General features: G+C 46.8%; 7 protein-coding genes across 9 annotated transcripts; 4 read left to right on the forward strand and 3 right to left on the reverse strand.

Annotated features, from left to right (window-relative positions):
* The first annotated feature begins 2,695 nt into the window (after positions 1 to 2,695).
* On the forward strand, positions 2,696 to 3,686 carry LOC117586486 (diamine acetyltransferase 2). Its single transcript, XM_034276584.1, has 4 exons — positions 2,696 to 2,913; positions 2,969 to 3,020; positions 3,076 to 3,151; positions 3,275 to 3,686. Exons 1-4 carry the CDS (start codon positions 2,839 to 2,841, stop codon positions 3,594 to 3,596), a joined length of 525 nt encoding a protein of 174 aa, XP_034132475.1. The 5' UTR covers positions 2,696 to 2,838; the 3' UTR covers positions 3,597 to 3,686.
* LOC117586481 (trafficking protein particle complex subunit 10) lies at positions 3,607 to 7,764 on the reverse strand. Of its 2 annotated transcripts, XM_034276577.1 has the most exons (7): positions 7,622 to 7,764; positions 7,343 to 7,566; positions 5,283 to 7,286; positions 4,630 to 5,226; positions 4,226 to 4,568; positions 4,115 to 4,120; positions 3,607 to 3,925 (listed from the first exon to the last, which is right to left on the reverse strand). In XM_034276577.1, the coding sequence occupies exons 1-7, from the start codon at positions 7,644 to 7,646 to the stop codon at positions 3,696 to 3,698; spliced, it is 3,429 nt and encodes a 1,142-aa protein (XP_034132468.1). In that variant the 5' UTR covers positions 7,647 to 7,764; the 3' UTR covers positions 3,607 to 3,695. The 2 variants fall into 2 exon arrangements, with proteins under 2 accessions (XP_034132468.1, XP_034132469.1); XM_034276578.1 differs by lacking the exon at positions 4,115 to 4,120.
* Positions 7,765 to 7,905: 141 nt separating this feature from the next.
* On the forward strand, positions 7,906 to 11,019 carry LOC117586483 (small G protein signaling modulator 3 homolog). Its single transcript, XM_034276580.1, has 3 exons — positions 7,906 to 8,111; positions 8,222 to 8,744; positions 8,800 to 11,019. Exons 1-3 carry the CDS (start codon positions 8,046 to 8,048, stop codon positions 10,623 to 10,625), a joined length of 2,415 nt encoding a protein of 804 aa, XP_034132471.1. The 5' UTR covers positions 7,906 to 8,045; the 3' UTR covers positions 10,626 to 11,019.
* LOC117586487 (DNA-directed RNA polymerase II subunit RPB7) lies at positions 10,713 to 11,904 on the reverse strand. The gene is made up of 4 exons (XM_034276585.1): positions 11,808 to 11,904; positions 11,429 to 11,749; positions 11,231 to 11,368; positions 10,713 to 11,169 (listed from the first exon to the last, which is right to left on the reverse strand). Exons 1-4 carry the CDS (start codon positions 11,817 to 11,819, stop codon positions 11,119 to 11,121), a joined length of 522 nt encoding a protein of 173 aa, XP_034132476.1. The 5' UTR covers positions 11,820 to 11,904; the 3' UTR covers positions 10,713 to 11,118.
* Positions 11,905 to 11,954: 50 nt separating this feature from the next.
* Positions 11,955 to 13,167, forward strand: LOC117586485 (surfeit locus protein 6 homolog). The gene is made up of 2 exons (XM_034276582.1): positions 11,955 to 12,194; positions 12,259 to 13,167. The coding sequence occupies exons 1-2, from the start codon at positions 12,020 to 12,022 to the stop codon at positions 13,071 to 13,073; spliced, it is 990 nt and encodes a 329-aa protein (XP_034132473.1). The 5' UTR covers positions 11,955 to 12,019; the 3' UTR covers positions 13,074 to 13,167.
* A 172-nt stretch (positions 13,168 to 13,339) lies between these two features.
* Positions 13,340 to 18,268, forward strand: LOC117586484 (ATP-dependent Clp protease ATP-binding subunit clpX-like, mitochondrial). 2 transcript variants are annotated; one of them, XR_004573995.1, is made up of 7 exons: positions 13,340 to 13,918; positions 15,694 to 17,072; positions 17,136 to 17,291; positions 17,350 to 17,571; positions 17,635 to 17,841; positions 18,062 to 18,148; positions 18,184 to 18,268. XR_004573995.1 is itself a non-coding variant. In XM_034276581.1 (6 exons), the coding sequence occupies exons 1-6, from the start codon at positions 13,861 to 13,863 to the stop codon at positions 18,095 to 18,097; spliced, it is 2,058 nt and encodes a 685-aa protein (XP_034132472.1). In that variant the 5' UTR covers positions 13,340 to 13,860; the 3' UTR covers positions 18,098 to 18,268. The 2 variants fall into 2 exon arrangements, 1 of the variants encoding a protein (XP_034132472.1); XM_034276581.1 differs by having other exon boundaries at positions 18,062 to 18,268.
* Positions 18,269 to 18,912: 644 nt separating this feature from the next.
* Positions 18,913 to 27,050, reverse strand: LOC117586482 (serine/threonine-protein phosphatase 2A regulatory subunit B'' subunit alpha). The gene is made up of 9 exons (XM_034276579.1): positions 26,674 to 27,050; positions 24,392 to 25,932; positions 24,132 to 24,259; positions 20,526 to 20,617; positions 20,237 to 20,470; positions 19,898 to 20,168; positions 19,385 to 19,834; positions 19,170 to 19,328; positions 18,913 to 19,099 (listed from the first exon to the last, which is right to left on the reverse strand). Exons 2-9 carry the CDS (start codon positions 25,668 to 25,670, stop codon positions 19,034 to 19,036), a joined length of 2,679 nt encoding a protein of 892 aa, XP_034132470.1. The 5' UTR covers positions 25,671 to 25,932; positions 26,674 to 27,050; the 3' UTR covers positions 18,913 to 19,033.
* Positions 27,051 to 27,576: the final 526 nt, after the last annotated feature.

The raw sequence follows: 27,576 nt of genomic DNA on the forward strand, positions 1-27,576 counted from the left end.
ACGGGAACATCACACTCATTGCGCGCCGTGTACTCTCCCAGCCTGGGCTCTGTAGTTTGTCCCTCCGTCCGCTGATTGGAAGCCCGTTCCAAGATATGGCTATCTCAGAGGCACAGTCACCGGAGCAACCAGCAGCCCCACTGACGCCACAACCACATCATGTATTAAGAGAGAGAGAGAGGGAGAAAGAGAGCGAGGGTAGTACCCAGGGAGCAATACCAAAAATTCAATCCGATTTGATTAAAAGTTGCATCACGCGGCTGTCGCGCGACTATCCTTATCGGGGGAGACTAGCCACCAGCCGGAACACTCCGATTCCGGACTCTGTCTGTCTGTCTATCTATCTGTATGGTGTCCTTATCAACAGTCCAGCAATAGTGCGAGTATGTGTGTGTTCGACTATGATTAAACCCGAAACGACTAAACCTGATTAAAACCGATTAAGGTCTGAACAAAACTCAGCTCAAAAGTTGATCGGTCATGAAAAGAAAAGGTAGCTAATATTGTAAAAAAAGAACGATTTCCATGTCCATTCCAGTGGCAAATCTACTAGCGTTTCTTATGATCCAAAGTAGTTCTCGTTTATGAAGCATTTCCAATATGTTTCATGTCCTGATGATTTTTTTCTTCTTAGAATATGTAGAAAATAATAAAAATCAATAAACAATACTTCAAAAAATATACTAAAAATCATAATAAAAAGCTAAAAAACTAAACAATTTATTCTAAACGAAAAGAACTTTGCTAGAAATTCGCACAAGTTTCGCTGCCCAGAAGCCCCGCTACATATTGTAGTACAATTTCTCTATAGATAATGCAATGCCACATTCCCCCCTCCGGTTTGGCTGATAACTAAACCAAGCAGCAGACGACCTTGCCTATCTTCATACATATGCATGTACATATACTCTCCCTGGCTCACTCTCCAACTGACTCCCTATTTGCCCCTTCAGGGGTTTTCAGCGATAAAGCAGAACCATATCAAGCATTTGCTCTACTCCAAATGTAAAGACCAGGAAAATGCCAAAGTGTCTGCTCGGTACAAAAAACCTAAAAACAAAATAAAAACGAACGATAAAAATACAACAAAAAAAGTGTCAAGAAACTCCAATCAAATACTGAAAGTGCCGGTTCTTGTGACGTCATGCGGATTTGATAAGAGCAAAAATAACAAAACATAACAAAAGAATAATAGAATGAACAGAGAGAAGAACAACATATTGCAAACATTGATAAAACGGCACAAAACGAACACTAAAAGGGAGGAGGGGATGGGGAGAGGGAACAATACACTCAGCGATAAGGAGGTAAAAATGTAAACAACCTGAAAACAGAGTGAAACAAAAACTTTAAGCAGAGGCGCCAGAGCACGGATCAAGAGAGTTCGAGCGAAAGAGAGATCGAGGGGTATATGTAGTATGTGGGCAGTAGAAACAGAAACCCGATAAAGATATAAGGCCCTGCGGGTGGGTGACGACGAGTGCGGGTGTAAGTCGCCTATCAGCAGCAGCGGACCGACCGACCGACCGACCGGCAGTAGCAGTAGCAGTAGCTCCGGCAAAAGTCTCCGGAAGATGCTATTGTGCTCATACCAAAAGATAAGCCCCAGAGTTGGGACGCCTTATCAGCCCCTGGCTTCGCTTCGCTTTGTTTCGACTTTGGTTTTTATTTTGTTTGTGGGCCTTTAAGTCCAACATATTAATGGCCATTTAAAAGGAATATTACAAAGCAAAGGAATCGTTGAGGGAAGGGGTAAGATAAGGCTCTATCCTGCCTTAGGAAAATTGAAATGCAGGCTCCTCAATTGTGGATCGTGCACATAAATAATAGTCTAGGCCATGGATGAATGCTATACTAGTCTATGGCTGCTATATGGATCCCATAATCCATAGCCACATCATGGTGACGGAGCACTCCACAGATAAGCGGAGAGGCGTACAAAAATTGAAAATATTATGTGTCTGTGGTGTGTGGCAAGAGGTCAAACTACAAGTATTTACCAGGCACAGAGTCGGGGATGGGGAGGAGACACCATTCTAATGGGGTAACAGGTCGCCCACTGATAACCCCATCGGCCAGTCAAGGTACTGGGTTCACACGGGACACGAGGGATACTGACAGGGAGCAACCCAATATTATGCTCATTAAAACTGGAAAGCACAAAACCCGATTTCCAAGGCATAATTTTCCATGACAATCAGATCGTAAGTACGGGTATGATATGTGAGAGGATCGCTTAGACAATGCCATCCTAGGGCAAACACTTGATAAGAGCCACATTATTGAGGCATAAATATTGACTGGGAAAACTGCTATTCCACTCAAATAATAAATCTGTTTGGCAAACATTTGTACGGGCCTTATCAGAAGGAGAGCGACAGTGCTGCAGCAGTGATAAGGTTAACCGACACCTACGAATATATGATATTTTCATGTTCATCCATAGTTGTTGGAACAAAAATGAATTGTGTACAATAAATGAATATACCTTTTAAAAGATTATTATTATGCATTTATGAAAAAACAAATATTTTTACAAATGACTTGTTAAATTCGGTAAAAATAAATTTCACTAATGTCAGCGCCCTCTGTTGTTGGTTACAGCAACATACTCGTTTCGCAGCAACGAGAATCCAACTGATGTTTCACACATTTATCGGTTATCGCTCATCGCTAATAAAGTTGATGTTTTTACAACGACAGCACCCCGCAGCAACCCACCAGCCAACAAACATTTGAATTTAATGTTAGATAAGGAGCAAGATAAGAGCCTTTACTAACAGTTTTACTGAGAATTAGTTATATCTGCTATATTGGTAGTAGAACAGACGCAGCAGCATGTCGAACAACGATCAATTCACATTCCAGCGTGCCAAAGTGGAGAACATTAAAGATGTCTTGGCCATGATCCAGGTGGGGACTCATACTAGATAATCATTCTTCAAGCTGTCTTTTCAATGATCTTTAGGAACTGGCCGACTTTGAAAAGATGAGCAATGGCCCACAGCTTACGGAAGAGGGTAAGAACTTGGCAGTATATCAGAGAAATCCACACAAAAGATTCCATTCCAATAGATCTCATACGTGATGCAGGACTCTCGGGTGAACAGGAATGCTGTGAAGTGTATGTGCTCGTGGACAATGCCACCAAGTGAGTAAAGTAAACCCAAACGATGCGATAAGAATTCGAACACCTGGAAATCTATTTGACTAGGGCAAGCATTTCGCCTTCCAATTTTGATAAGAACAATTTCTGTTTATTTTCTTACCACAGACTGGCCATTGGCTATTCGATCTGCTACAAGGCCTATTCCACCTGGCAGGGACGCTATTTCTTTGTGGAGGACATCTACGTGAGGCCGGAGCATCGCAAGCGGGGCGCTGGCCGGCGCATCTTCCTCGAAGTGTCTGCCCGCGCGGTCGAGTTGAAGTGCCCGCGACTGGAGTTCAATGTGCTCGAATGGAATCCCGCACGCAAGTTCTACGAGAGCCTGGGCGCCGTCGATTTGACCGCCAAAGAGGGCTGGCACTACTACCGCGTGGAGGAGCAGCAGCTGTCCCAGCTGGCCAACGATTTGGCCAGCTCCAAGTCTTGATGTTGAGTGGTTTTTTTGGCGTTTTGTTTTTTTTTTACTTTTATAAATATAAATAATACTTTGGAGCCCACGGGTCCATGGATGTTGTAATTGAGTCGTTCACTGATTCTCCGCCACGCTGGCTATCACATGGATCTGCATGCTCTTCGTAGAGTTGTACACCTGTCCGGGCGGAAAGGGATGCACCTTGGAGTGGGCATCGGCTTTGGTTTTGCCACCAGCCGTGTATTTGGACAAACGAATGCTGGGCATCGGCAGGAAGCCAGTGCTCAGTGGCATCACATCCAGGGATATGGAATGGCTGTCCACGTCTTTCATGGAGACGACACCTAAAATGATGGAGCAAAGATTAGCCAGGAAAGTCCACATAAATTGGAAAAGAAAGCTTAAGTTAGTGGTGGGTGAAAGCAGAGGAAGAGATTGCTAAGTGGGATCTACTCCAAGTTCTGGGCGTTAGTTTCGCTAGGGATTGTTCTACGTGTGTGTGGGTGTGTGTCCAAGGACCAACAACAACTTACCCATATCTTAAAGATTGTGTGTGAGAAACGTGTGTAGAGAAACCAGAATTAAATCATAAAATAAACGAGACCAAAAGACCAACAGCGCGAAGCCGCAACCTGCAAACTCACCCGCAGAGCGACCGCAAACGGCCCAGAGATTCTGATCGTTGAGCACCTCGTACATGAGATCCGTATATGGGTTCTCGTGCACTTTGCTGATCTTCAGATTCATGTTGCACACGGTGCGCAGGCGACACAGCTCGTTGGGCTCCAACTGCGCCTGCAGCTTGAAGAGCGTCCTGTAGTCCACGAGGTCGAAGGCACAGCCGTAGCTGCGCCACACCTCGGGCTGCGTGAGGGTCGCATATTTGATCACAAAGTGCACCTTGACAATGGGCAGCTCGTGCTCGGTCTTCAGGGGTTCCACTTGGATCTCGTACAGATACGTGACAGTCAGAGATTTATAGATTTCCTGCAGTGGAAATAAAACGAGTTTAGCAGGGAAGATCGAACTCGATTTGGGTCCCTCTTACAATGGGCTGTTGGGGCATTGGGTTGAGGTCCAGCAGCTGAACACCAGGCACATCGCACTTGACCTTGGCGTGGTGCAGCAGCAGATGTGCATCGAGACCCTTCATTATGACCTGCAGGAACTTTTGGGTGCCGCACGTGTGCAGCCGACATGTGGCCTCCATGGCCGGCTGAAACTCGATGGGTATCTGCAGCTCGCTGCGCGCCCACGGACAGCTCAGCGCAATGTGATGCTCGTGATGCTTGGAGACCTTTCTGCCCGGCATATCCGTCAGCACCTCCAGCGGAATGTTGCGCTCTTCGAACGACTTGAAGTGGAGTAGTGGCACCTGCAGCAGACTCTCGAACGAGGCATCGTCATGTGTGTCCTGTGCCTGTCGCAGGCGCAGATTCTTGGAGCAGCGCAGCGTAATCTTGGCATCTGCTGGAAAGATGAAACTGCCACCGGACACATTCAGACTGATGGGCTGCACAATGCCCGCAATGAGCGTCTTGAACTCCAGCGTGGCGCTGGCCGGCTTGGTGCTGATCTCGAAGCAGGGCGCCGCAAACGGCAGCTGCTCCGAGAGGAACTCCAGGCTGGACATGCTCACACAGAGCTGCAATAACAGAGGATTAAATAAAGGGGGAATAAATCGTGGAGCAAGTCTCGTACCTGCTTGAACTGCCAGTTGCCCACACGCGTTGCCTTGGCTTTCAGTTCAATGCAATTGACTCCAGGCTGCAGGGCAATGTTCTCCGCCTGCACAAAGTTGGTAAAGTCACCCTGGACGCTGGGCAAGAGCTTTCGCTTGGTGCTGCTGGTGCGTCGCACGGGCTGCTTGCTTTTGGGCATATCACACGCCACGGAGGCAGAGTGCAGTCGATTGTCCTGCTTGTATACCAACTGCAGTTCCACCTTCAAGCGCGATGTGGACTCTTTCACCTTTTGTGCGGATGGAGTGGCCGTCAGGGACACATTTTCCATGGCCAATTCAAGGGGAGTGGCCTGCAGCTCGTAGCACAGTTTGATGGTCTCCGCTACAACGCTCCGAGGGTAGAGACTCTCCAGTTTGAGCTGCACCAGGACTTGATCGTCCTGTATGATGGGCTTCTGGTTGAGCACCTCAATGTCCAGGATGCGGAAGTGATCCTCCAGCACACAGAAATTGGCATTCTCCGACGATGGCTGGGCGGAGAGTGTGGTCTTAAGGGTCTTCATAGACTTGAGGAACTCATCAAAGTAGAATGTGCGCACCAGAGTCTCCAGTTCGACGCAGCAGGATATGGAACTGCAGGTCTTTGTGTAAGCCAGCGAGTCGCCCATCTTGCGATAGCAGTTGGCCAGCTCCAGCAGCGTCTGGGAGCTCAGCATGTGCCAGTTCTCGGCCTTTAGCTCGCGCAGCAGATCCGTAAAGAAGCCCACGGCCTTGTGCGGCTCGTTCAGGGCGCAGTAGAAGTTGCCCAGATCCAGGCCCACCAGTCGGGCCGAGCGCAGGCGTTCCACATGCTTGTACGTGCTGATTGCCAGCTCCGCCAGCTCCAGGTAGAGTTTCTGGAATGCCTGATTCGAGCCCAAGGCCTCCTTCAACTGCTGGGCCGCCGACTTCTTGGGCTTGCGATTGGGCGAGCGATCCCTGAGATGAGGCGTGGCCTGCAGGAACTGCTGCGGCTGATCGGGCGGCGCATCGCCAATGCCTGACGACAGCTGCACGACTATGTGCAGCTGCTCGGAGGTGGGCGTGCAGCCGGGCAGCAGGCCGCACAGTTTGCCCAGCTCGTAAAGCTTGTCCTTGGCCAGGTTCCAGATGGGCGCACAGTGCTGGAAGCAGGTGACTTCGTTCGGCTCCATGGCCTGCTCGCACAGCTGCAGCACTTCCAGGGCGCAGACGAATTCCCAACAGCACAGGGCGCCTTCCTGGCACTCCAGCTTGATGAACTCCACTTCTCGCAGCGTGGAAAACAGAAAGTTGAGCAGTCGCTTGGCTATCTCGGGTATATCGTTGCTGGTGAGCAGCAGATACGCCTGCCGTTCGAACAGATAGTTACGAAACTCCAGGAGGGAGACGCCCTCTTCGCGGATCTTCTCGCGCATCTCAAATCGATCCAGGCGCGTCAGACAGATGCCATGGAAGGCGCTTAGCGGACGCTTGAAGTGGCCGAGCCACTGTTGCTTCTCGTTGAAGCCCGTGAGGGTGATGAACTGCGAGAACATGGCGTCCAATTCGTCGTACTGGATCAGCGCCTCGGTGGGCAGCTCCAGCTTTTCGAATATCAACGCCAGATCCTCCTGCATGAAGAAGTACTGGCGGTAGTCCCAGCCCTCGTGGTTGCGCTTCTCCCGCTTGCCGCGTATCATCTCCTCGTACTTGACTATGTTCCTGTTGTAGCTCGTGAGCATAAGGAAGCGTATGCGCTGCACCAGGCAGCGGAAGGACTCTGTGGACTTTTGCTCGAACTTGGCCGGATTCAGCACAGAGATGCAGCGATCATCGTTTTTGCTCCCAAAGTCGAGGCGAATCTTATCGAGGACTGTGGTGCGTGGCATAAAGTTTTTGGTCTTGCGCATGTCCAGCGTCTCCACCAGCAGAATCATCCAGTCCGAGATGCCATAGCTGTTCAGAACCTTAAGCCAGGCATCAATCTCCTCCCTAATGGTGGCCTTGTATGTGTCAATGTCCTGAAAAGTGGTTGAACAGTTTATAGTTTCTGATGACATTGTGGGCGTTGCCTTACATTGCATTCCGTGACAAAAATGTGCAGAATTGGATGCTCCAATATGCTCCAGTCTCCCTGCTTGTATTTCTCCAGTGGAGCCACATTGAACTGCTGTGTTTGGGCCTCCAGGCGAACATGTTTCGTTGGCCGTTGGAAGGTTCGACGCCACTCGCAGGTGTCCAAAGGAATGGCATTCAGGATTTGCGATTCCAGCGAACGGAAAAGCGGGCAGGAGCCGGAATCTATCGGAAAATGAACGTCTTAAGGGAGTACCAATTAGTTTTGTATGCCACTCACATGTAATAATCGGTTTTATCTGCATTATTATGTTTATTTTGCGTTGTTCAATGCATTTGTTGGTGGATGCAGAAAGCTGCCTATCGATTTTAACAGCTGTTTTGTTATCGGTTGATAAAACTAGTAAATTTATGAAATAAACTTCGAAATCTTCATACTAAACTGAATTAATTTAAAATACCCCATTATTTAACTAAATAAACATTGTTTTTTTTTTTGGTACACTCAACAGGTGCAGTCCAATCGATTGCACAACTTATCGTTGATCGCCTATCGAACAGCTGTGAACAGAAAATCACTGACACCTAAACAATGCAAAGTGAAAATTTATGTTAGCTTACAAAAAAAGCAAAGGGGAACAACTCAATTACTGAATGCCCAAATATCATAATTCAAGGCAGGCTAGAACGTGTTGAGCAGCAGAATGGATATGGCCAGGAGCATATTCGGCAGGGACCACGATGGTTACGTGGGCCGTGCAGAACATACGGTAAGTACGGGCAGAGCGCAGATAATTAACCAGAAAAGATTGCTTATCAAAGCTAATTGATATTTTATCGTCTCCACGCACCAACTGGCGACTGGCAACTGCCAACACAGCGCAAAATGCAAAACTTGGGCTCGGAAGACGATCTGGGCGAGCTGCCGCCAATGATGGAAGAACTGAGCGTGGCCGATGGCGTTAGACCGAACCCTGGGGGGCCATTCTCCGCTCTGACTGCCTCCATGTGGCCGCAGGAGATCCTTGCCAAGCTTGGCAGTGAGGCTGAGTTGGGCTCGGGGCCCAACGACCAGCCCGAGTATCGTTTCGATGAGTTTGGGTTTCGCGTGGAGGAGGAGGACGGACCCGAGCAAAGCTCAAATAAACTGCTTGGCATACCGTTTGTGGAGGATGCGCAGCAGCGAATGCAGTGGATAGCCCATCTGGAGTTCTCGCACAACAAGGAGGCCACGGAGCTCACTTGGGAGCATGTGGATGTGATGCTGCCGCGCACCGAGAAGCTGCGCAACATGGTGCGACAGGGAATTCCACACACACTGCGCGCTCAGATGTGGATGCGACTCTCGGGTGCATTGGCCAAGAAGCAGAAGAGCGAGACGAGCTACCAGGACATTGTTAAGGGTAGGATTAAGCGCCACAGATAGAGAGTCTCTTGTGACATTAGTTCCCCTTTTAGCTTCCAGCAACGACCAACTGATGACATCGAAGCAGATCGAAAAGGACCTGCTGCGCATACTGCCCACAAACGCGTGCTTCAGCAATCCCAATGGCACGGGCATTCCTCGCCTGCGTCGCATCCTGCGTGGCATTGCGTGGCTCTTCCCAGACATTGGCTACTGCCAGGGCACGGGCGTCATTGTCGCGTGCCTGCTGCTGTTCATGGAGGAGGAGAATGCCTTCTGGATGATGGCCACCATTGTGGAGGATCTGCTGCCCGCCTCGTACTACAGTTCCACGCTGCTGGGCATCCAAGCGGACCAGCGCGTCATGCAGACGCTCATCGCCAATTACCTGACCAACGTGGACGAGTCGCTCAAGAAGCACGACATTGAGTTGTCGCTGATTACGCTCCACTGGTTCCTCACGGTCTTCGCCAATGTCGTGCACATGAAGATTCTCGTCCGGATATGGGACTGGTTCTTCTACGAGGGATCCATTGTGCTCTTCCAGCTCACCCTGGGAATGCTCAAGGTCAAGGAGCAGGAGCTAAAGCACCTGGAGAACTCTGCCCAGATCTTCAATTCCCTTTCGGACATTCCGGGCGAGGTCACCGATGTGGAAGTGCTCTTCAGCCAGGCCCTGGAGGTGGGCGGCTCGCTCAGTCAGACGGTGATTGACACGCATCGACGTCGCCACCTGGCCTACCTCATGGCCGATCAGGGGCATCAAATAGGCAATCCCGAGGCCACATCGAATCTGCCCAAGCAGCAGCTAGCCAGGAGGCAGGTGCGTAAAAGCAAATCCATACTGGAGGCATTCCTCTTCCGCGGCGACGGCTCCGAGGCTGACCAGCTGAAGAACAAGAACATACGCCAAACGGAGATCCTGGTGGATCTGCGCGAGGCCATACTAAAGGTGGGGCGGCACTTCATCACGATTGAGCCCAAGCTGGCGGGGCACATCCAGCTGACGGCGAACTACAGCAGCGAATCGCATGCCAAGGACCACGAGAATTTCATCAATGTGGCTCGAACGCGCAAGCGGCGCGCCAAGGCGCTGCACGACTTTGAGCGGCACGACGACGACGAGCTGGGCTTCAGACGCAACGACATCATTACCATCATCAGCCAGAAGGATGAGCACTGCTGGGTGGGCGAGCTGAACGGACTGCGGGGCTGGTTTCCCGCCAAGTTCGTGGAGCTGCTGGATGAGCGCAGTAAGCTGTACACCTCCGCCGGCGACGATGCCATCTCCGAGACGGTGACGGATCTGGTACGTGGCACACTGGCGCCAGCCATCAAGGCCTTCCTGGAGCACGGCATGAAGCGGCCCTCGTTCCTCGGCGGACCCATCCACCCCTGGCTGTACATCGAGGAGGCGGCCACTCGTGAAGTGGAAAAGGACTTTGAGAGCGTCTACAGCCGCCTGGTGCTGTGCAAAACTTATCGTCTGGACGAGGATGGCAAGGTGTTGACGCCCGAGGAGCTGCTCTACCGCTGCGTGCAGGCCATCAATCAGACGCACGACGATGCCCACGCTCAGATGGATGTCAAGCTGCGCTCCCTCATCTGCCTGGGCCTCAACGAACAGGTGCTACATCTCTGGCTGGAGGTGCTCTGCGCCTGCCAGGAGGTGGTGCAGAAATGGTACCACACCTGGAGCTTCATCGACTCCCCCGGCTGGGTGCAGATCAAGTGCGAGCTGCGGATACTCTCGCAGTTTGCCTTCAATCTGAATCCAGACTGGGAGCTGCCGCCGAAGCGTGGCAAGGAGTCGCAGCCGCTGAAGGACGGTGTGCGCGACATGCTCGTCAAGCATCATCTCTTCTCGTGGGATCTGTGAGGCTTAACCCTAAACAGTCCGCAAATCAATCTGAACAAAAACAGTATCTCAATCGCCGCGTAATCTTCTACTACTCTATGATTCTTTTCCACATGTGCAATCACTAGGTCTAGGTCTAGGGACCTTCTAGATTTCAGCTTTTATATATGTACTTAAGTGCTTTACCTTACCACCTATCGTATATATGTATGTATCCTGTAATTATATCTCTTTAGCTACTATAATTGTAACTACTTATGCACTATGCATAGCTCTTGTTCGTTTATCCATCCATCCACATTGGTAGCTACACTTTTCACACACACACACACAACAAACTAAAAAAAAATTACAAATGTAAACGTACCTCTTTCAATCGAAATCAAATCTTATAAAGTACATATTTATTACTATATATACACATAGATATTTAGCTGTCTAAATGCATTTCATTAAAGTTTAATATATATATATATAATTAAATTGTACATCAACAAAAGGGTTGACTTCCTGCCTAGTTGCAAACGAGACCCAAATAATCATCCATCAGCGTGCCAATGGCAAACTAGTGGCAAAAAAACAGAAATCAAAATCTGACATTAAAGTGTCTAAAGGATACAACTTACTATGCCTGTGGCATCCACACGTGTGCCCACAATCTTCAGACGTATTTTGTCCTCTCCCGAGATGACCACATCCTCGTCTTTGCTCTTGTAGCAGGGCGGATTTCCATTCGGACAGAATTGCATATCAGCGGGAATAGACTGGATGGAAATAACATTAAATATAACATCATTTCAAAGGCTAATTATCTGTCCACTCACATGATGTGATATAAAACAAGACAGTGGTCCAATTTCGGCAAACATCCCGACTTTGTTGATCTGCTTTACCACTGCATCCAGCACTTCTCCCTTGAACGGACGAAACACAATGGCCTTGTACTTGACGGGGTACACCACAAAGCCCTGTCCGGGCTGGATGACACCAGATCCGATCTGATCTATGGTCGTGACAGCAATCACAAAACCATATTTACCCGTGCAGGTTCCCTCCACTTCCGAGTACAATTTTTGCTTCACCGTCTCCAGCAGCTGCGGTCCAAAGTAGCGAGGATGCAGGAGAATCTCATGTTCCAGTGATATCTGAGGGGAGTAGTGGTTAGTCAGCTACTGTAAAAATAAAAAAAACAGAACAACTCACATGATAAAACATTTTTTTTTTAATTACAAAAAATTAGCAAAAATACAAAACGCCGGACGCTTAACAATCTGTCATCGTTATCCAATACTGCCGGAAAAATGCAATCGCTTTACAGCACTGTTGAAGGTATTTTCTATATATATCGATAGGCATGTATCTGCACGTGTTAAAATAGTTGTATTTTTTATCAACGTAAAATTTAATTAAACAAGATGCGGTCCACCACGGAAATATTACAAGAAATGAGGAAAAAGTATTTCCCAGAGTCCGTCAAGCCAAGTAGTACAACGAAAAAGAAGGAAACCCTGCTGACGGAATACACAGATTATCGTGACCGCCTGCTCGATCTGCTGACAACCGCTGGCGTGCCGTACTCCAAGGAGGAAGGTTTGTACGAGCTGGTAATACAAATGAAATTTAATTATTATTGTGCATATATATTCTCTTCCAGACGATGACACCTACGAGGACTACTTGCTGTCGGACACCGAAGAAGCGCCTAAGAAAAAGAGCAAAAAACAAAAGGCAAATGGTGAAGCGGGTGCGGATGAGGATCTAGAGGAGCGACTGGCATCAATGAAGAACAAACTGCGCCAGAAGAAGGGCCCCACCACAGAGCGCCAGCAGAAGCGGCGCGAGGCCAAGAAGATGAAGCGCAGCAAGGGTGTCCAGAAGCTGATGCTCTCCTCGGCCAAGAATCTGAAGAACGAGAACGTCAAGCAGAAAAAGTTGACCAATGGTGCGTTAAAGCACGAGGAGGAGGATGGCGATTCAAAGGACTCCAAGGCACTCATCAAAGCCGTGAAACAGCAACCGGTGTACAATCAAGAGGGCAAAATTGTCTACTCCAAGGTGGACTTTGCCGCCACACCCGGCGGAAAGCAGAAGAAGTCGCATCAGAATCCCAAGGAAATCCTCAAGAAGCTGAAGGACACCAAGAAACAGATCAACGAGCTGAAGGAGCAAGGCGAGACGGAGAAGGCGGCAGAGATGCAGACGGATATTGCGTGGAAGAAGGCGTTCGACAAGGTTGCCGGCAAGAAGGTGAAGGATGATCCCAAGCTTCTGCTGAAGTCCATCAAGAAGCGCAAGGTAGAGAAGAAGAAGGCCAAGACAAAGTGGTCGGAGCGCAAGCAGAAGGTGGACTACGACAAGGAGAAGCGACAAAAGAAGCGGCAAGATAATCTGGAGAAGCGCAGCAAGGACAAGAAGAAAACGAAGCTGAAGAAGGCCAGCAAGAAGGGTCGCATCATACCTGGTTACTAATAGAAATAGACACTGTAACAATTATAGACTAAGTTTTTATGGGCCCATTGAAAATCTACTCAAATGGAAATAGATGTCTTACAAAACTGACAAATATCAGTTTTTTATTGTTTTCCAAATTAACAGACGTCTTGGCCTCACAACAGTCCAAATTTCTTGTTATTTCCATTTTCCGAAATTGTTGTACTTGGCCCACGGTGCGTTGTGACAAGAAGAGGAAGAGAGAAACCAGCTGTTCGCGAGTATCGATTGAGCTATCGATTGCACTAAAAGACAGTTCAGTGGGAAGATTTTTCTTGTTACAGCCCGCTGGCAATATTTGTGTTTAATCCATACTCTAGTTAGAGGTTTTAAGCAAAAACAAGTGCAATAATCAAAGCTGTCGTGGCGCCGCAAAGTAGCAGCCGTCAGCCTCCACACCATACAGCCAACGAAAGGTGGAGAAGCAATCGGAGACAGCAGAAGTAATCGACATACACGCACACAGCGAAACACATTACGTGCCGAGCGCAATCTCTTTCCTTCCCCCCATTTTCCACCAAAAAAAAATAGCAGTGGCAGGCGAAAAAATCAACACAATTGCGTCGTAAACCAAGCGGACGGCAAAGCGTTTTTAAGTTTGTCTAGAAGCAACGTCTAAAGGAACAGTCTCGAAGCAAGAACTCCAACGATCAGCAGTATCAACAGGGAACAGAGGAGCAGAAGCAGCGCTCAGCTGAGACTTCCGCAGGCAGTGGATAAGCAGGGGAGAGAAGAGTGAAGTGAAGTGAAGCGGGCAGTAGCCATTATGAGCATGGTGCGGCGGATTATCTTGTTGGGCCCTAAATACAGCGTCTGGGCAAAGGGTAAGTTTGTTCTTCCCTCTTGGCTACTGGGATACTGTTGCTGCTAAAATCATCGCATCGCATACGTAACTGCGTCATTTCCTGCTGGTGCAGCTGCTTTCGTATGAATCCAATTCCGATTGCTGTTACCTATCTGGCTTATCAGAATTTTCTAGCCAGGCCCCCCACATACGGCGTCACAAGATGCGCCTCTGGGCCACTCTACGTGAAGGTCGTCTTCTTTTGGTATCAAAAAAGCTGCTCTCGCGGTCAACATCCCGCACAGAGGCGTCGCTCCCGAGGGGATCAGATGTATCAGGCTATCGATAGTGGTTCGATCGTTTTGAGGTACGAGGTTGCCTCGTACCTTTCCCCAATTAGGCACTATATGAGGTGTTGTAATGCACTTCATAAGAAAGGGTATGATTGCAATAAAATCTATCGATTTTAGATAGCAACAATCGATCTGCAAAAGAGTATCAAATGCTGCGCCTTCGGCACCTTCGTTTCTCGTTTTTTGTTGGTCTTTGGACTGAACTTGAATTGTCTTAAAAAGTTGCTTAAATATTACCTGTGGATGAGATCTGCTCGGCGTCTGACGCAATGATTTTTTATTATTACATATCCTGGTGGTCGACGGCATAAGTTTTTATTCCTGGTAAATAGGGTATATTCTATTTGTGCACAAAGTATGTAACGAACAGAAGGAGACGTTTCCGACCCCATAAAGTATATATATTCTTGATCAGCATCAATAGCCGAGCCGATTGAGCCATGTCTGTCCGTCCGTCCGTCTTGTTGAGTGTCTGAATCTCAGAGACCATAAAAGTTAGAGCCACCAAATGTTTGGCAGAACGACGAAAATCTACAATTTTGAAGAAAGAAAAGAAGAAAAGAAGAAAACTAAAAACTCCATTCGGAATGGGAACATAGGGAATCTATCTATCTATCAGTTCACCAAATTGGGATCCGATTGGATCATTATTATAGCCACAATGAAGAAATTAATTTTCACTGGCTAAACCCACCCTGTCCCGCAGCTTTTGTTGTTTTTTTCACATTCTCTCATTCACACTCTGCTTCTGCTTCACTCGGCCTCTGCCTCTGCGGACTTTTAACCCACCCCGTCCCGCAGCTTATATTTGTTATTTTTGCGAGCTAAAGGAGCGTGTTGGTGTGAGAAGTGTTGTAGATGTAGATGAAGAAAAAATGTTAAATTTGACAAAACACCGCTAAGGTGCAGAAGTAGTACTGAGTGCCGGGTATAAAAGTTGTGACGCGTAAGAAGCTTCTCACACGTCCCTTCTCCTTTGATCTATTTAATAGCCAGGCCAGGCCCGGCAGTCTGCTATTACATTTGTGGGCCTACGGGTTAGCTGGGAAAGCGATCTTTTGCGGAAGTTAATGGCGGTAAATCCTACACTGAGCGAAAGTGCTCCATTATCCACTCTTAGGCATCACAGTTACCTGTAAATAGATCCAATTATGATCCATGATGTGACAATAAGCTAAGAGTGTGAAAAAGATAGTTTCGCCAGTCATCTATCATCGCTGATATCGGAAGATGCGAATTGGCCTTGGCCTGTATTTGTTTTGCATTCTGCGGTTGAAATCTCTCTCTCTCTCTCTATATATATATATATATATCTCCCTCTTTGCGTTGTTATCTGTCTTTTATATGGATTCCCATGCTATTAACCTTTGAAGAGTACAGGGTCAATGATTCCATTATTTTATTGAATGTCTTTTTAAAAGGCAACATCCCACTGATTCCTTCTTTGTGTTGTTCTTTTTAGGTGGCGGAGTACCTACCACACAGCACACAGCCAAATGTGTGATACTGAGCCGGCGGAATGCAGCAGCAGCAGAAGGTGCTGGGCCAGGAGTGTGTGGCGGGAGACGCTTCCACTTGGCCACACACCAATGCGCTGCCAACAGGCAGATTGTACTGGAGCCCGTCATGAATATACCCGCGTACATTGACATCACCAATGGAACGACGCAGCCGCCAGAGGATACAAGCGACAGCGGGAGTGGCGGCAACAGCAGCGCCAGCAGTGGCGGCACCTCAAAGATCCCTGGAGCTGGCTCGAGTGCTGGTGGCGCGAGCACAACGAGCGGTGGGGATCCGCCCGGCGGTGGCGACAAGTTTCTCTCGTGCCCGAAGTGCGGTAGTGCCTGCACGCAGGTGGAGACGTTCGTCAGCTCGACGCGATTCGTCAAGTGCGCCAAGTGCAACTACTTCTTTGTGGTGCTCTCCGAGGTGGAGACCAAGCAGCGGGTCAAGGACGAGCCGAAGAACCAGCGCAAGCCGCCTCCGCCGCCCCAGAAAATCATGGAGTACCTCGACAAGCATGTGGTGGGCCAGGACTTTGCCAAGAAAGTGCTCGCCGTGGCGGTCTACAATCACTACAAGCGCATCCACCACAATCTGCCACAGCTGCAGCAGCAGCAGGGCGGCGGCCATGGCGGACAGGGAGGCAGCGGGCTGGACGGCATTCCGCGTCCCGATCTCCTGCACATCACAGGCATTGGTCACACCTTGAACAGCACGCCGGGCAACGAGCTGCCCCCAAAACCCGCACAGATGGGCATGGGCGGAGGCATGGGTGGTGGTCTGGGCAGCAGCCTGGGCAATCATTCAGGACGCGGCGGCGGCGACAATCGCGCCGGCTCCGAGATACTGGACAACAAGTCCACCGACGTGAAGCTGGAGAAGAGCAACATCATCATGCTGGGTCCCACGGGATCGGGCAAGACGCTGATTGCCCAAACGATTGCCCGCTGCCTGGACGTTCCCTTCGCCATCTGCGACTGCACGACCCTCACCCAAGCGGGTTACGTCGGCGAGGACATTGAGAGCGTCATCTCCAAGCTGCTGCAGGATGCCAACTACAATGTGGATCGTGCCCAGACAGGCATTGTGTTCCTCGACGAAGTGGACAAGATTGGCGCCGTCCCTGGCATCCATCAGCTGCGCGACGTTGGCGGTGAAGGTGTCCAGCAGGGAATGCTCAAGATGCTCGAGGGCACGGTCGTCAATGTGCCTGAGCGAAACTCCCCGCGAAAGCTGCGCGGCGAAACGGTGCAGGTGGACACCACGAATATCCTCTTTGTGGCCTCGGGCGCCTACACAGGATTGGATCGGCTCATTGGCAGACGCCTCAACGAGAAGGTAAGAGATCTCTATTGCAGAAAGTTAATTGTAGGATTAATCTGAGATTTTTTGGACCTTTAGTATTTGGGCTTTGGCATGCCTTCTTCGTCCAGCGGCTCTGGCAACCGTCGTGCCGTGCAATCGGTGGCCGCACCCATGGACAATGATCAGGAGGAGCGTGACAAATGCCTCACCAAAGTGCAGGCCCGTGATCTCGTTGAATTTGGAATGATTCCCGTGAGTGCATGATTCATTTTTGCATTGATTTACTCTATTAATGCCTTGGGTGTTTTAGGAATTCGTTGGCCGCTTTCCGGTTATTGTGCCCTTCCACAGTTTGAATGTCAGCATGTTGGTGCGCATTCTCACCGAGCCAAGGAATGCCCTGGTGCCTCAATACAAGGCGCTGCTGGGTCTGGATGAGGTCGATCTAACATTTGACGAGGATGCAGTAGAATCAATAGCCAAGCTGGCAATGGAAAGGCATACAGGTGCCAGAGGATTGCGCTCCATAATGGTACGAAAAGTCACGCATCTAACTTCGAGTTTCTGTATGCCTACAGGATGTTTTTTGTTGTAGGAACAACTCTTGCTGGATCCCATGTTCATAGTGCCAGGCTCTGATATTCGTGGCGTGCACATTACCGGCGAATATGTGAGAGGACAGAGCACACCCGTCTACAGTCGCGACACGGATGCGACGGCGAACAGCAGCAGTGGTGCTGGGTCCTCTTCGGACTCCGAGAACACCAACGATAATGATAAAAACTTTGAAGATAGTGAAAAAGTACGCGTAAAACAGTAGAAACCTCATCACACAACAGAAACAGAAACAGAGCTAGCGCCACAAAACGAATAATACTTTGAGTTTTCTATATATAATCTGCCCGTATTCTATATATATTTTTGCTGCTTATTCTACAGGCCAAACTACTTGCTTGCTTCGAACACAGAACCCAATATTTAAACTCCCCTTTTTATATATATTAATATGTATATTTTTTTAGTCGTTTGTGAATGATACATTGGCTGGCACGCCGTAGTAGCTCTTCCCCTATCTCTTCCTGTACAAAATATCCCCCGAAAAACGGCGCCTAATATATACATCATAATAATATATAATCCCATATGCATCTGTGATTCATGAAACGACAAGCAGCAACTGTGAGTGGAGAAATATAAAGATTAAAAGAACACCTAAAAAGCAAGAATAACGAATAATAAAAAAAAACCTTTAACACCCCTTTTAAATAATACATAATTGTAATTTGTACCTCTCTGTAATCTGAATTGTGGTCAATCCTGTTTGGCGCTGAGATCCTCTCTCTATGATTATCTGATTATACCAATTATATCTATATATACACGATGTATTTAGGCAAATTTTTGCATAGTCTAAAAGCGAGTTTCATCATGAGTTCTCTGTTAGCGTTTTCAAATGATGACAAAGGAAAGGAAAATTATATTTTTAAATACATTTAAGTTAAACTTTGAAAAAAAAAAAATTCAAAACAACAAAAACAGAAATTTAATAATAAAAAAAAACAACAGAAATTCGTTTTGATTTGGTGATTGGAAGTAGAAGAGCGATCAAAGATGAGGAGAGAAGTCAACGAAATCCAACAAAGAGAACGAGAGTGCAAGCTCTTCGTCGTCATCTCCTTATAGCAGCATATATTCTATACAAAATTTGCAGTATTTTACAAACAATTCATGGTAGTTAATTTTCAATTAATTTATTTTATTCGTCATTAAAATTCAACTAAAATCTGTAGAAACTCATAAATAAATAATTCGAATTTATTGCACATATGGGACTAAAATTATTTCCTTTTCTTTTCTTTCCTTTCGTTCTTTTGTTTCTTTGTTTTGTTTCTTTCTTTCATTTTCAGTATTTCATTTTACGTAGTGTATAAATTTGTATAAAAATTTGTATGTTAATAAATATGTGTGGTTTATCTTTAAGCGATCCCTCAATCTTAATCGTTCTCTTCGGATATGAGAAGTTCGTATTCCTGTGCCGCAAATCGATCCCAATCGGAGGTCTATTAAAGATATAAGATTTTGATATAGAGAGTGCACACTGAGTGCCACTGAGGTATGACAGACACTTACATATTCATCACGCTGCGAGGCAAATGGATCTCTTTGTTCATGATCCAAATACTTCTCCAGATTGAAGAAAGTATCGAAAAAGACGTGCGTCATTTTGCAGCGTTTCAGATCGCCCAACGTAATGCAGTCCCGATTCGCAGGCTTAATCATATCTAGCATCTGGAAAAAATACAAAATCTAAGACTCCACGACAGATAGAAAAGAGTACTCCTTACCTGACACAGACAATCCTCAAATGGCAGACACTCGATGCCAATACCCTCCATGCGCTGCTGTTGCTCTTCGTAGAAATACTCGAGCTCGTACATGGATAATGCTCCATCGCCATCGATGTCCATGCAGCGGAACCAATACTCAATGGCTGTCGGTGTGCGTTTGTCCTCCTCGGAGAGTATGAACCAAACAAAGTCTGTGTAGGACATTTTGGCCTCGTCCTCGGGTGCCTTTTTGCTGTCCGTGCGCGTAACACAGCCGGAGAAGATGCGCTCCACAATCCGCGAGGACAACGCATGATCGCTGTGCTTGGCCAGATCCTCTTGATTGATGAGCAGATCGTGATCCTTGTCCAGTTCCCAGAACTTGCAGTAGATCACATAAAAGTGCTCATAGCTAAAGAAGGCCATAATCTGATTGATGTCCTCCTCCTCCTCTAGAAGACTAATCATCTGTGGCGATTAAAGAGAGATCTTTAAGTAAGGTATTATTTGGCCATCTGAGGGTATAAGTACCTCTAAGAGATCAGATCTCTTAAGTTCTGCAATTGTGATCCTGCCGCTCCAACTGCGATTCACCGAATAGAAAATGCGCGCGATGACCGTGTGCACGTATCTGGAATGAAACTCGGTTGCCTCCTTGAGGAAGGCCAAACCGGGATGTGTGTCGACCACATCCTGCACCATCGGCACCAAATCCTCTGGCACAATGTAAGAGCGAAATCGCTGGCCACGCGACAAGATGTACACGAAACGAGACGCAGCCTCATGGCAATATATATTCATTCTGCAAGTTAAAAATAAATAAATCAATCAGTAAATGATCCTTCGGGAGCTATATAAATGTTTGCTTACTGTTTCCAGAACTCCACAAATCTCTGACGCTCGACAAGACCTGAGTTCGATGTCTGGCAAAAGACCATTACGGGCATGCGCCAGTAGTAGGGCATGCCGCACAGCTTCAGGATCCTTGGCAGATCGTCTTTGGTCACCTGATTGTTGGGAAAGCTATCGAAGCCGGAGAGTATGCCTCGGACCACTCGTTCCATGGCAATCGTTGGCTGTGGTTTGCCATGTGGAAAGTAGAATCTATAAAGAAAATATTTTAGTATCCATATTTAAGGGCTTTTAGAGGACTCTTCACCTTGGTATGTAAACACTCTTTGTTGAGCGTATTTCCTTTTGCAGCAAATTCGTCTCCTGTGGCGGTGGCGGCGGTGTGGCATGCAGCTTGACCTGCGGGTTCCGTATAAATAATAAATTATAACCATATTAATCTTTCCATCACTCTCGAATTGTTTACTCAAAGTGTTTGCTGCCTGCCCAGCCGCCACTCAATAAAATGACGAATTTATTTATTTTCGTTTGGTTTCGATTCTTTTGTTTAGATTTCGCAGAATTTTTTGCGGCCTGTCTGCTCCCCAATTTTGCGCCCTTTACCTTTTCATTTATTATGAAATTCCATTCACATAAACATAAACAAATAGCTGTCTAATTTGTGCGGTTGAGTGGGGCAGAGTAGCAGAATCAGATGAAAGCAGAAAAGATTGTGGATACCCTTTTAAAATATCTTATTCATTTCTCTTTCACCTTCTCAAACATTAATTGAATTCTATAACACCCTCCTTTTCTTAGGGTACAACTACTGTACGTCTTTTGGGGCAAGTACTCGTGAAATTAAAGCAGTATTTCCCTTCCCGCCGATTCGTTGGTTTCGTTTTTATGTGCAAAATCTGCTAATTAGCTACGGAATTTTGGGGCGGAAGGTAGAAAGATTTTCTGCCATAAATTCTTAAAACAGCATAGAATGTGGGTAGAATGTAGGAGGCGGATTCCTGATAGATTGCATGTTTTAAATTGTTTTAAAATTAGGTTAATCTATCTATAGAAATTATTAAGTGATTTTTACTTTGACTCTTTGAGGCATTAATTGAAACTATTAGCCTTGTAAGTACATTTTTCATACTTCTTTCTGAGAAAGTCTTTGCTAAGATCAGAAAGGAATCGGATAGTTGACTGGAAACTCGTTTTTTCATGAATCTTCAAAGGGCAATACAAAACTGGAAATGTTTTTCTTCAGCCATCTCTAGGGCTATTAAACCGCAATTAAAATGCGGAAAACATTTTTTCCTACATTGAGATTCAAGGCCCTTTCGCAGTTTGTCTGTATTATTTCTTCCCCTCTGTCTCTCGCTGTGTTAAGGGAACTTCTTTCCATCTTTATGCCGGCTACTCAATGGCCATTCATGATTTTAAAACTGTCAACGAAGACATAAATATTAATCTTTGCGCCCATCTATACACAAAAAAAGAGAAGGGACGTGTGAGACGCTTCTTACGCGTCACAACGTTTATACACGGCCCTCTGGACTACATCTGCACCTTATTTTATTCATCAGTCATCTACATCAACAACACTACTCACACCAACACGCTCCTTTAGCTCGCCGCCCTTCCCTAGACCCACACACTGCAGACTCGCGGCAGAGGCAGAGGCAGCGCCCGCACACAAAAATAACAAATATAAGCTGCGGGACGGGGTGGGTTCAAAGTCGGCAGAGGCAGAGGCAGAGGGACGGCAGAGGCAGGGGCCGAGTCAAGCAGAAGCAGAGTGTAAATGAGAGAATGTGAAAAAAACAACAACAAAAGCTGCGGGACAGGGTGGGTTTAGCCACTGCAAATTAATTTCTTCATTTTGGTTATAATAATGATCCAATCGGATACCAATCTGGTGATCTGATAGATATGGCCATTCCCTACGGAATGTCGTTTTTAGTTTTCTTTTATCTTCAAAAGATTTGAAGATTTGGGAGGTTTTCGCCCTTCTGCGGGGGCGGAAGGGAGCGTGGCTCATTTTTTAAATACACTTGTAACAGTGTGAGCATACAGAAGTCTGGATGCAAAATTTAGTGGCTCTAGCTCTTATGGTCTCTGAGTTCCAGGCGCTCAACAAGACTATTGATGCTGATCAAGAATATATATACTTTATGGGGTCGGAAACGTTTCCTTCTGTGTGTTACAACCGTTATGCGCAGAAATACAATATACCCTATTTACTCTTCGAGTACCGGGTATAAAAAAGAAAACAATCTACGAAATACTCTCGAGGCATGTGCGCGCACAAGAGTCTATTACGTATACGCCCGGCTACACAATCGTTTGTACTCGTACTCGTAGTCAAATATTACGCATACGCATTGTTGCCCAATTTATAGGAATAGAGATTTCTCTCACAGAGAATGAGAGAGAGAGTGAAAGAAAGAAAAGCAAAGCCTAAAACTAAATACAACATTTCTCTGCCTAAAAGTTAATTGCAAAATCTAGTGGGGGGAGATGGGTTTATATTTTTAGACAATTTATTTGCTTTGATCCAACAATTCAACGATCCAACGAATCGAACGTTCACGTTTGATGAAGTGAGGAATTTCACAGCAGCCAACAATCGTCGTTAGGCAAAAAATAAAAGTTCAAGTGTTTCATGGAATCACCGTCGATCTCTGGTTTTTTCCGTTTTGTTTTGTTTTTATTTTTGTAGGAATATTGTACACCCTTGTAATTAAATAATTAAACAATTCTACAACACACAAAAAAAAAACAGCAACATCAATCAACAGCAAAAATACAATTGCATTTCATTTGAGTATTGCTCACAGAAAAAAAACAAACGAAAATTAATAATGATCACATGCGGGTGATTCTACTCTCGGGAGTACTATTCGGAGATTCGACTTTATTGTTTGTTTTTGGGTTTGGTTTATTTTTTCATCTGCTCGTGTGCACGATCGAGAGGCTATGGTTGATCGTAAATGCTTGATTTGATTTGTTTGTATATGTAAAATATGCATACTCGTACTTGTGCTCGTACGTACGAGTAGCACTCGCATCCCCACACTATTCGTTCGCAAGGGGCACTCGATTCGCGCTAGTCAGATGCAGGGCCCATCCCAAAAATCAGAAAGAATAGAGGAAGTAGAGGATCTAAAACGTTATAGTGGGTTATAGGGATAGCTGAATGGATATTAAGATTACAATTCCACTTTCTATCCTTTCGGCAACCCGCATCAGGAAGGAGCAGAAAATAACTATTTTCGTGACAGAGAATCGATCCTAGAGATCGATGTAATAACAAAAGAAACGTATTGCTCTCGAACCCAAAGCTGTATTAAGCTAAGATCGAACTAACCTGGAGCTCTATAAGGGCCGTAATCCCCTCTAGTCTTTCCAAAAGTAGGACCCACTAAGAAATATATCTAGCCTAAATCTGGCCTACGACAACACCTTTTCCATGCGAATCCCCCACATTTCTTCTTGATTTTCTTTCTCTTTCTCTGATTTTAGTCACTGATTTGGCACAAGCTTTCATCTCTCATTTGGCTGTGGCGGCGTCTCAGGGGGTAACCTTAAATCAATCAATGTTGCCGCTACTGTTGCTGCTGCTTCTGCTTCTGCCACTGCCACTCGCATCGATAACAAGTGCAATTATCTGTGTGGAGATCGGAGAGGGGCGGGGGCCTGAGGCAGGCACTCATTTTGTTGCTATAGTTTTCGTTTTTTCACATTTTCCTCTGGCATTTTCAACTGTTAGATAACAATCGCAAGGCAAGGCATGTGCATTCAATTGGTGGCGGCGGGAGGGGAAAAATCCAACAGCCCCAGCCTCATGCATATCGTTCAATTAGGGCCTCCCTCAGGGAGGCCGTGGGGCTGCAAGGGCAGAGGGATGGAATAGGTGACTGCGGTGGAGACTCACCTTGAGTAGACTCTTGGGCGCAACGTCGGCCTGGGGGCGCTTGATGTTGAGGAATGCATGCCTCACGTCCGGACACTTTTCGAACATCAGAACACGCTCCGCCACCGATCCGCGTGTGAGGAGACCCGCTAGAAGAGATGACGTATCATCATCATTTCTGGGATTTCTGGTACGGTAACGGGGACTACAGGTACTACGTGGACTACTACGGGTATGGGGTGCTCTGGATGGATTCTGGGTGCTACTATTTTCAATCGTACCATTTTTATTCTTTGTCGGATCCTGGCCATTGGTTAGGGCTGCCCGTGCCCCGCTAGTGGGTTTCACTTTATTCAACGTTGGCATCGCTGTACTGACGGATGTTGCATCCATCTCTGTTGATGCTGCTGCCTCTGGTGCGGATGTTGCCACAGAAGATGCGTTAGCCACAATGTTGCTTGAACTGTGGCTGTTATCAGTGGCTATGCTGCCTCTTGTGGATTTGCGTGTGGCAGTAGCTGCTGTGGATTTTTCTTTGGTTGCCGGCTGCTGCTTCCCTTCGGCACTGTTCTCTTTGGTTTTGCTTGACTTGCGATTTGTGGCCACCACCGTCGTCTCGGCGCTCTTATCACTCACTGCCTCTGATACTCTATGAGCCTGTTGTGGGGCATCTATAACATCGATGCCAACTGCTGTTGCCGTTGCTGTTACGGCACTCCCGCTCTTCGCTTTGTTCTGCTTTTTGGCGGGGGATTGTGGCTCTGAGACAGCTCCCGCTGTTACCTTTACAGGGTTGGCAACTTTCCCGCTGCTGCCAGTCTGCCGCTTCTTCAGAGAATTGGCTGCCGTCGCATCCTTCTGCTGCTGGATTATTTCACTGATCTTCAGGAGATGCTGCGTCTGCTCCTGCGACAGATTATTCATATCTAAATGGACATTGATGTCATAATTGAGATTCACATCGGGCAGAGGTTTACTGACGGCAGCCACTTTCTTGGGCGATTGCAATGCCTGCTCGAAGGTGGAGGCGCCTCCGGAAGCAGCGGAATCGTTCGTTGACTTCTTTATCTTGCCATTTGTGGTGGGTCCATCAGATTTCTTTGCAGTCTTTCCCCTTTGCTCCTTGTCCATGTTTACAAAACTGGTGACCATTTTTTTAAGTCCCTCCGCGTCCGCTGTTGTTGCTCCTGCTACCTCTGCAAAATCCCCGGATGCGGCTGCATTTTTGTAGATCTCAAGGAGGTCCACCGGGTGCCTCCCGTGACTCTTCCATGTGTGGTATAAGGCATCCGCATGCTCGTTGATTTTCTTAGAAAGCTCCGCGATCTCTGCCTGGGAATCGCTTGCACTGGATGCGGCAGTCACTGATGATCCCATTGTGGATGCCTTTGGCGACTTGGGGCTGGCTCCAGCCGGCTTCCGGGTGGTGGTTGTCGTCTTTGTGGCACTCGTCACCGCCACCGAGCTGATCATGTTGCTGCCACCCGCACTTGCGCCCGTGCTGCTGCTCAGCTTTTTCGTTTTTGTGGTTGTTGTTGTGGTGGTGCTCGAGGCCTGCATTCTGTTTCTGTAGTTTTGTTGTTTTTTTCGATAATTCTCTTGGTCTGTATGCTTTTCTTTTGCCGAAAATTCACATTTTTGATCACATTTTCTCTCCAATAGATCCTATAAGATTTTTAATTCAATTTCCAGCTTTTTATTCAAGAGATTTCTCAGCGCGAGTCAGATTCACATGCGTTTCATTCACTTTTCACTTTTCACATTTCACATCGTCTACACTTCAGAGTTTTTCCACCGTAGGCTGCGTATGGTATGGCGAAATCTATTTATAAATGAAACATACCAAATTTTCCTATTTCGTTTATTTCAGAAGCCGAAAACCAAAAGAGAAACAGAACAGACAGGCACACACGCACACAAGTTGAGCACATGGATAGGGATCGTGAGGAGAAGACGCATCACACAAAAGTATACACGGAAAACGGGACCAGGCACAGGCAGAGCATGGCATCCCCGCACAGTGGTTGTGGGAGAATGGAAAAAGAATACAAACTACAATAAACAATTATCATGTCACTCACTTAATAAAGTTTTTACACCTTTTATGAAAAAAAACAAACAATAATCAAGTCAAGTTAAATCATTCTCTCATTTCAATTGGATTCGCTGATATTCGTGGGAAAACAATCAATTAATCAATTCAACTAATTGAATCAAGTTCACTGCAACTCAAATACAACTCATTCCACTGTGCATGCGTATGAATTGTATGAATAAATGCCGTCCTCCCGCCTGTGCCGTTGTTTTTACGTGTGTTGGGCGGGATGGGATGGGATGAACAAACGGGATGGGGCTGCGCTGCATAATACGACCGCAGCAGAGTCTTGGTCGGCGGCGGCTGCTTCTACTGCTTCCTCTTCAACTTTGTACTATTTATTCGAAAATAAATTTCGAACAAGTACCGTACGCACAGTCAATCTCATTCCTCTTCTAATGCATTTTACATATGACTGCTGTTCCCCTCTCTCTTACTGTTTGTGTGTGTATCACTATACATACATACATATATTTCAATATTTGTCTGGTTTTTATTAATGATTTAATTGCATTTATGCCTCAGAGGCGCGCGTGCTGACGACAATGGAGACGGATTTCGTCATTAATTAATTAACCAAACCAAAGGTTAATAGAATTTCGCGGGTTGACATTTCGTTTTCGTTTCGGTTTCGTTTTGTCAAGCGAATATTTGCAATCATGACCGAACTAGAAAAACACACGCGGCAGAAAATGGATTTGATCTTTTTGGAAAAACGCTGGCAGGCTTCCGCTCTAAACGAGTGTCTAAATTTAAAAGCGAAACTGAACGAATTTGAACAAAAAATTAAAAATTAACAAATGTAAATTTTATCCGAGAGCGAACTGCACGCGGACGCTGCCCGATGCTGCTTAGCGGTTCGGGTTTGTTACTGTAAATCCCACAGCCGCTGAAAATAACATCAGCCATGGCGCAAGAGAGTGAGATAGAGAGAGTGAGTGTGTAGTGTGTGTCCGAGGTGATCTCAGCTGTTCGCTTCCACTGCACTATACTAATGACACTCTCTTCCGTAGCCAACAAGAACAAGCGCTCCCACACACGACCCCAACCATGAAGCAACTATAAGGAGGGCCCGTCGTCGGCAGCGTTCCTCGGGTTATTTCCCCCCGAGCTTAGTGCTCCAGGCGCACACTCCATTGTCGTTTCACTCACACTTACAGCGAGAGCCCTTTCACTCGCACTTATTGACAGCATTGTTACGTTTCCCTCAAAAAAGCCGACGGGCCCTCCTTTACAGTTGCTTCATGACCCCAACCAAGCCCCAACAACCAGAGATCGTCGGGCGCTCAGAGCAGAGGTCCCATTACTTTGGCGTTCTCTCTCTCTCTCTCGCCCATTTACCCCCACACGAATAGGCTGTCGCCGAGGGAG

Source organism: Drosophila guanche, unplaced genomic scaffold, assembly GCF_900245975.1.
Source record: "Drosophila guanche unplaced genomic scaffold, DGUA_6, whole genome shotgun sequence".
NCBI classification, from domain to species: Eukaryota; Metazoa; Arthropoda; class Insecta; order Diptera; family Drosophilidae; genus Drosophila; species Drosophila guanche.

Bases quoted from the DNA above. Each gene is read 5' to 3' on its own strand.
- LOC117586487 (XM_034276585.1), bottom strand. The intron at 11,369-11,428 runs GTGAGTGGACAG...ATTTCCATCCAG, and splicing joins CTTGTTTTATATCACATCAT to TCTATTCCCGCTGATATGCA. The intron at 11,170-11,230 runs GTAAGTTGTATC...TTTTGCCACTAG, and splicing joins GTGTGGATGCCACAGGCATA to TTTGCCATTGGCACGCTGAT.
- LOC117586486 (XM_034276584.1), top strand. From the start codon at position 2,839: ATGTCGAACAACGATCAATTCACATTCCAGCGTGCCAAAGTGGAGAAC. The intron at 2,914-2,968 runs GTGGGGACTCAT...AATGATCTTTAG, and splicing joins ATGTCTTGGCCATGATCCAG to GAACTGGCCGACTTTGAAAA. The intron at 3,152-3,274 runs GTGAGTAAAGTA...TTCTTACCACAG, and splicing joins CTCGTGGACAATGCCACCAA to ACTGGCCATTGGCTATTCGA.
- LOC117586483 (XM_034276580.1), top strand. From the start codon at position 8,046: ATGGATATGGCCAGGAGCATATTCGGCAGGGACCACGATGGTTACGTG. The intron at 8,112-8,221 runs GTAAGTACGGGC...CTGCCAACACAG, and splicing joins TGGGCCGTGCAGAACATACG to CGCAAAATGCAAAACTTGGG. The intron at 8,745-8,799 runs GTAGGATTAAGC...TTCCCCTTTTAG, and splicing joins CTACCAGGACATTGTTAAGG to CTTCCAGCAACGACCAACTG.
- LOC117586485 (XM_034276582.1), top strand. From the start codon at position 12,020: ATGCGGTCCACCACGGAAATATTACAAGAAATGAGGAAAAAGTATTTC. The intron at 12,195-12,258 runs GTTTGTACGAGC...ATTCTCTTCCAG, and splicing joins GCCGTACTCCAAGGAGGAAG to ACGATGACACCTACGAGGAC.
- LOC117586484 (XM_034276581.1), top strand. From the start codon at position 13,861: ATGAGCATGGTGCGGCGGATTATCTTGTTGGGCCCTAAATACAGCGTC. The intron at 13,919-15,693 runs GTAAGTTTGTTC...TGTTCTTTTTAG, and splicing joins ATACAGCGTCTGGGCAAAGG to GTGGCGGAGTACCTACCACA. The intron at 17,073-17,135 runs GTAAGAGATCTC...TTGGACCTTTAG, and splicing joins GCAGACGCCTCAACGAGAAG to TATTTGGGCTTTGGCATGCC.
- LOC117586481 (XM_034276577.1), bottom strand. From the start codon at position 7,646: ATGCAGATAAAACCGATTATTACAT. The intron at 7,567-7,621 runs GTGAGTGGCATA...ATTTTCCGATAG, and splicing joins GATAAAACCGATTATTACAT to ATTCCGGCTCCTGCCCGCTT. The intron at 4,569-4,629 runs GTAAGAGGGACC...TTTCCACTGCAG, and splicing joins CAATGCCCCAACAGCCCATT to GAAATCTATAAATCTCTGAC.
- LOC117586482 (XM_034276579.1), bottom strand. From the start codon at position 25,670: ATGCAGGCCTCGAGCACCACCACAACAACAACCACAAAAACGAAAAAG. The intron at 24,260-24,391 runs GTACGATTGAAA...CATCTCTTCTAG, and splicing joins TCCGACAAAGAATAAAAATG to CGGGTCTCCTCACACGCGGA. The intron at 20,618-24,131 runs GTGAGTCTCCAC...CGGAACCCGCAG, and splicing joins CGCCCAAGAGTCTACTCAAG to GTCAAGCTGCATGCCACACC.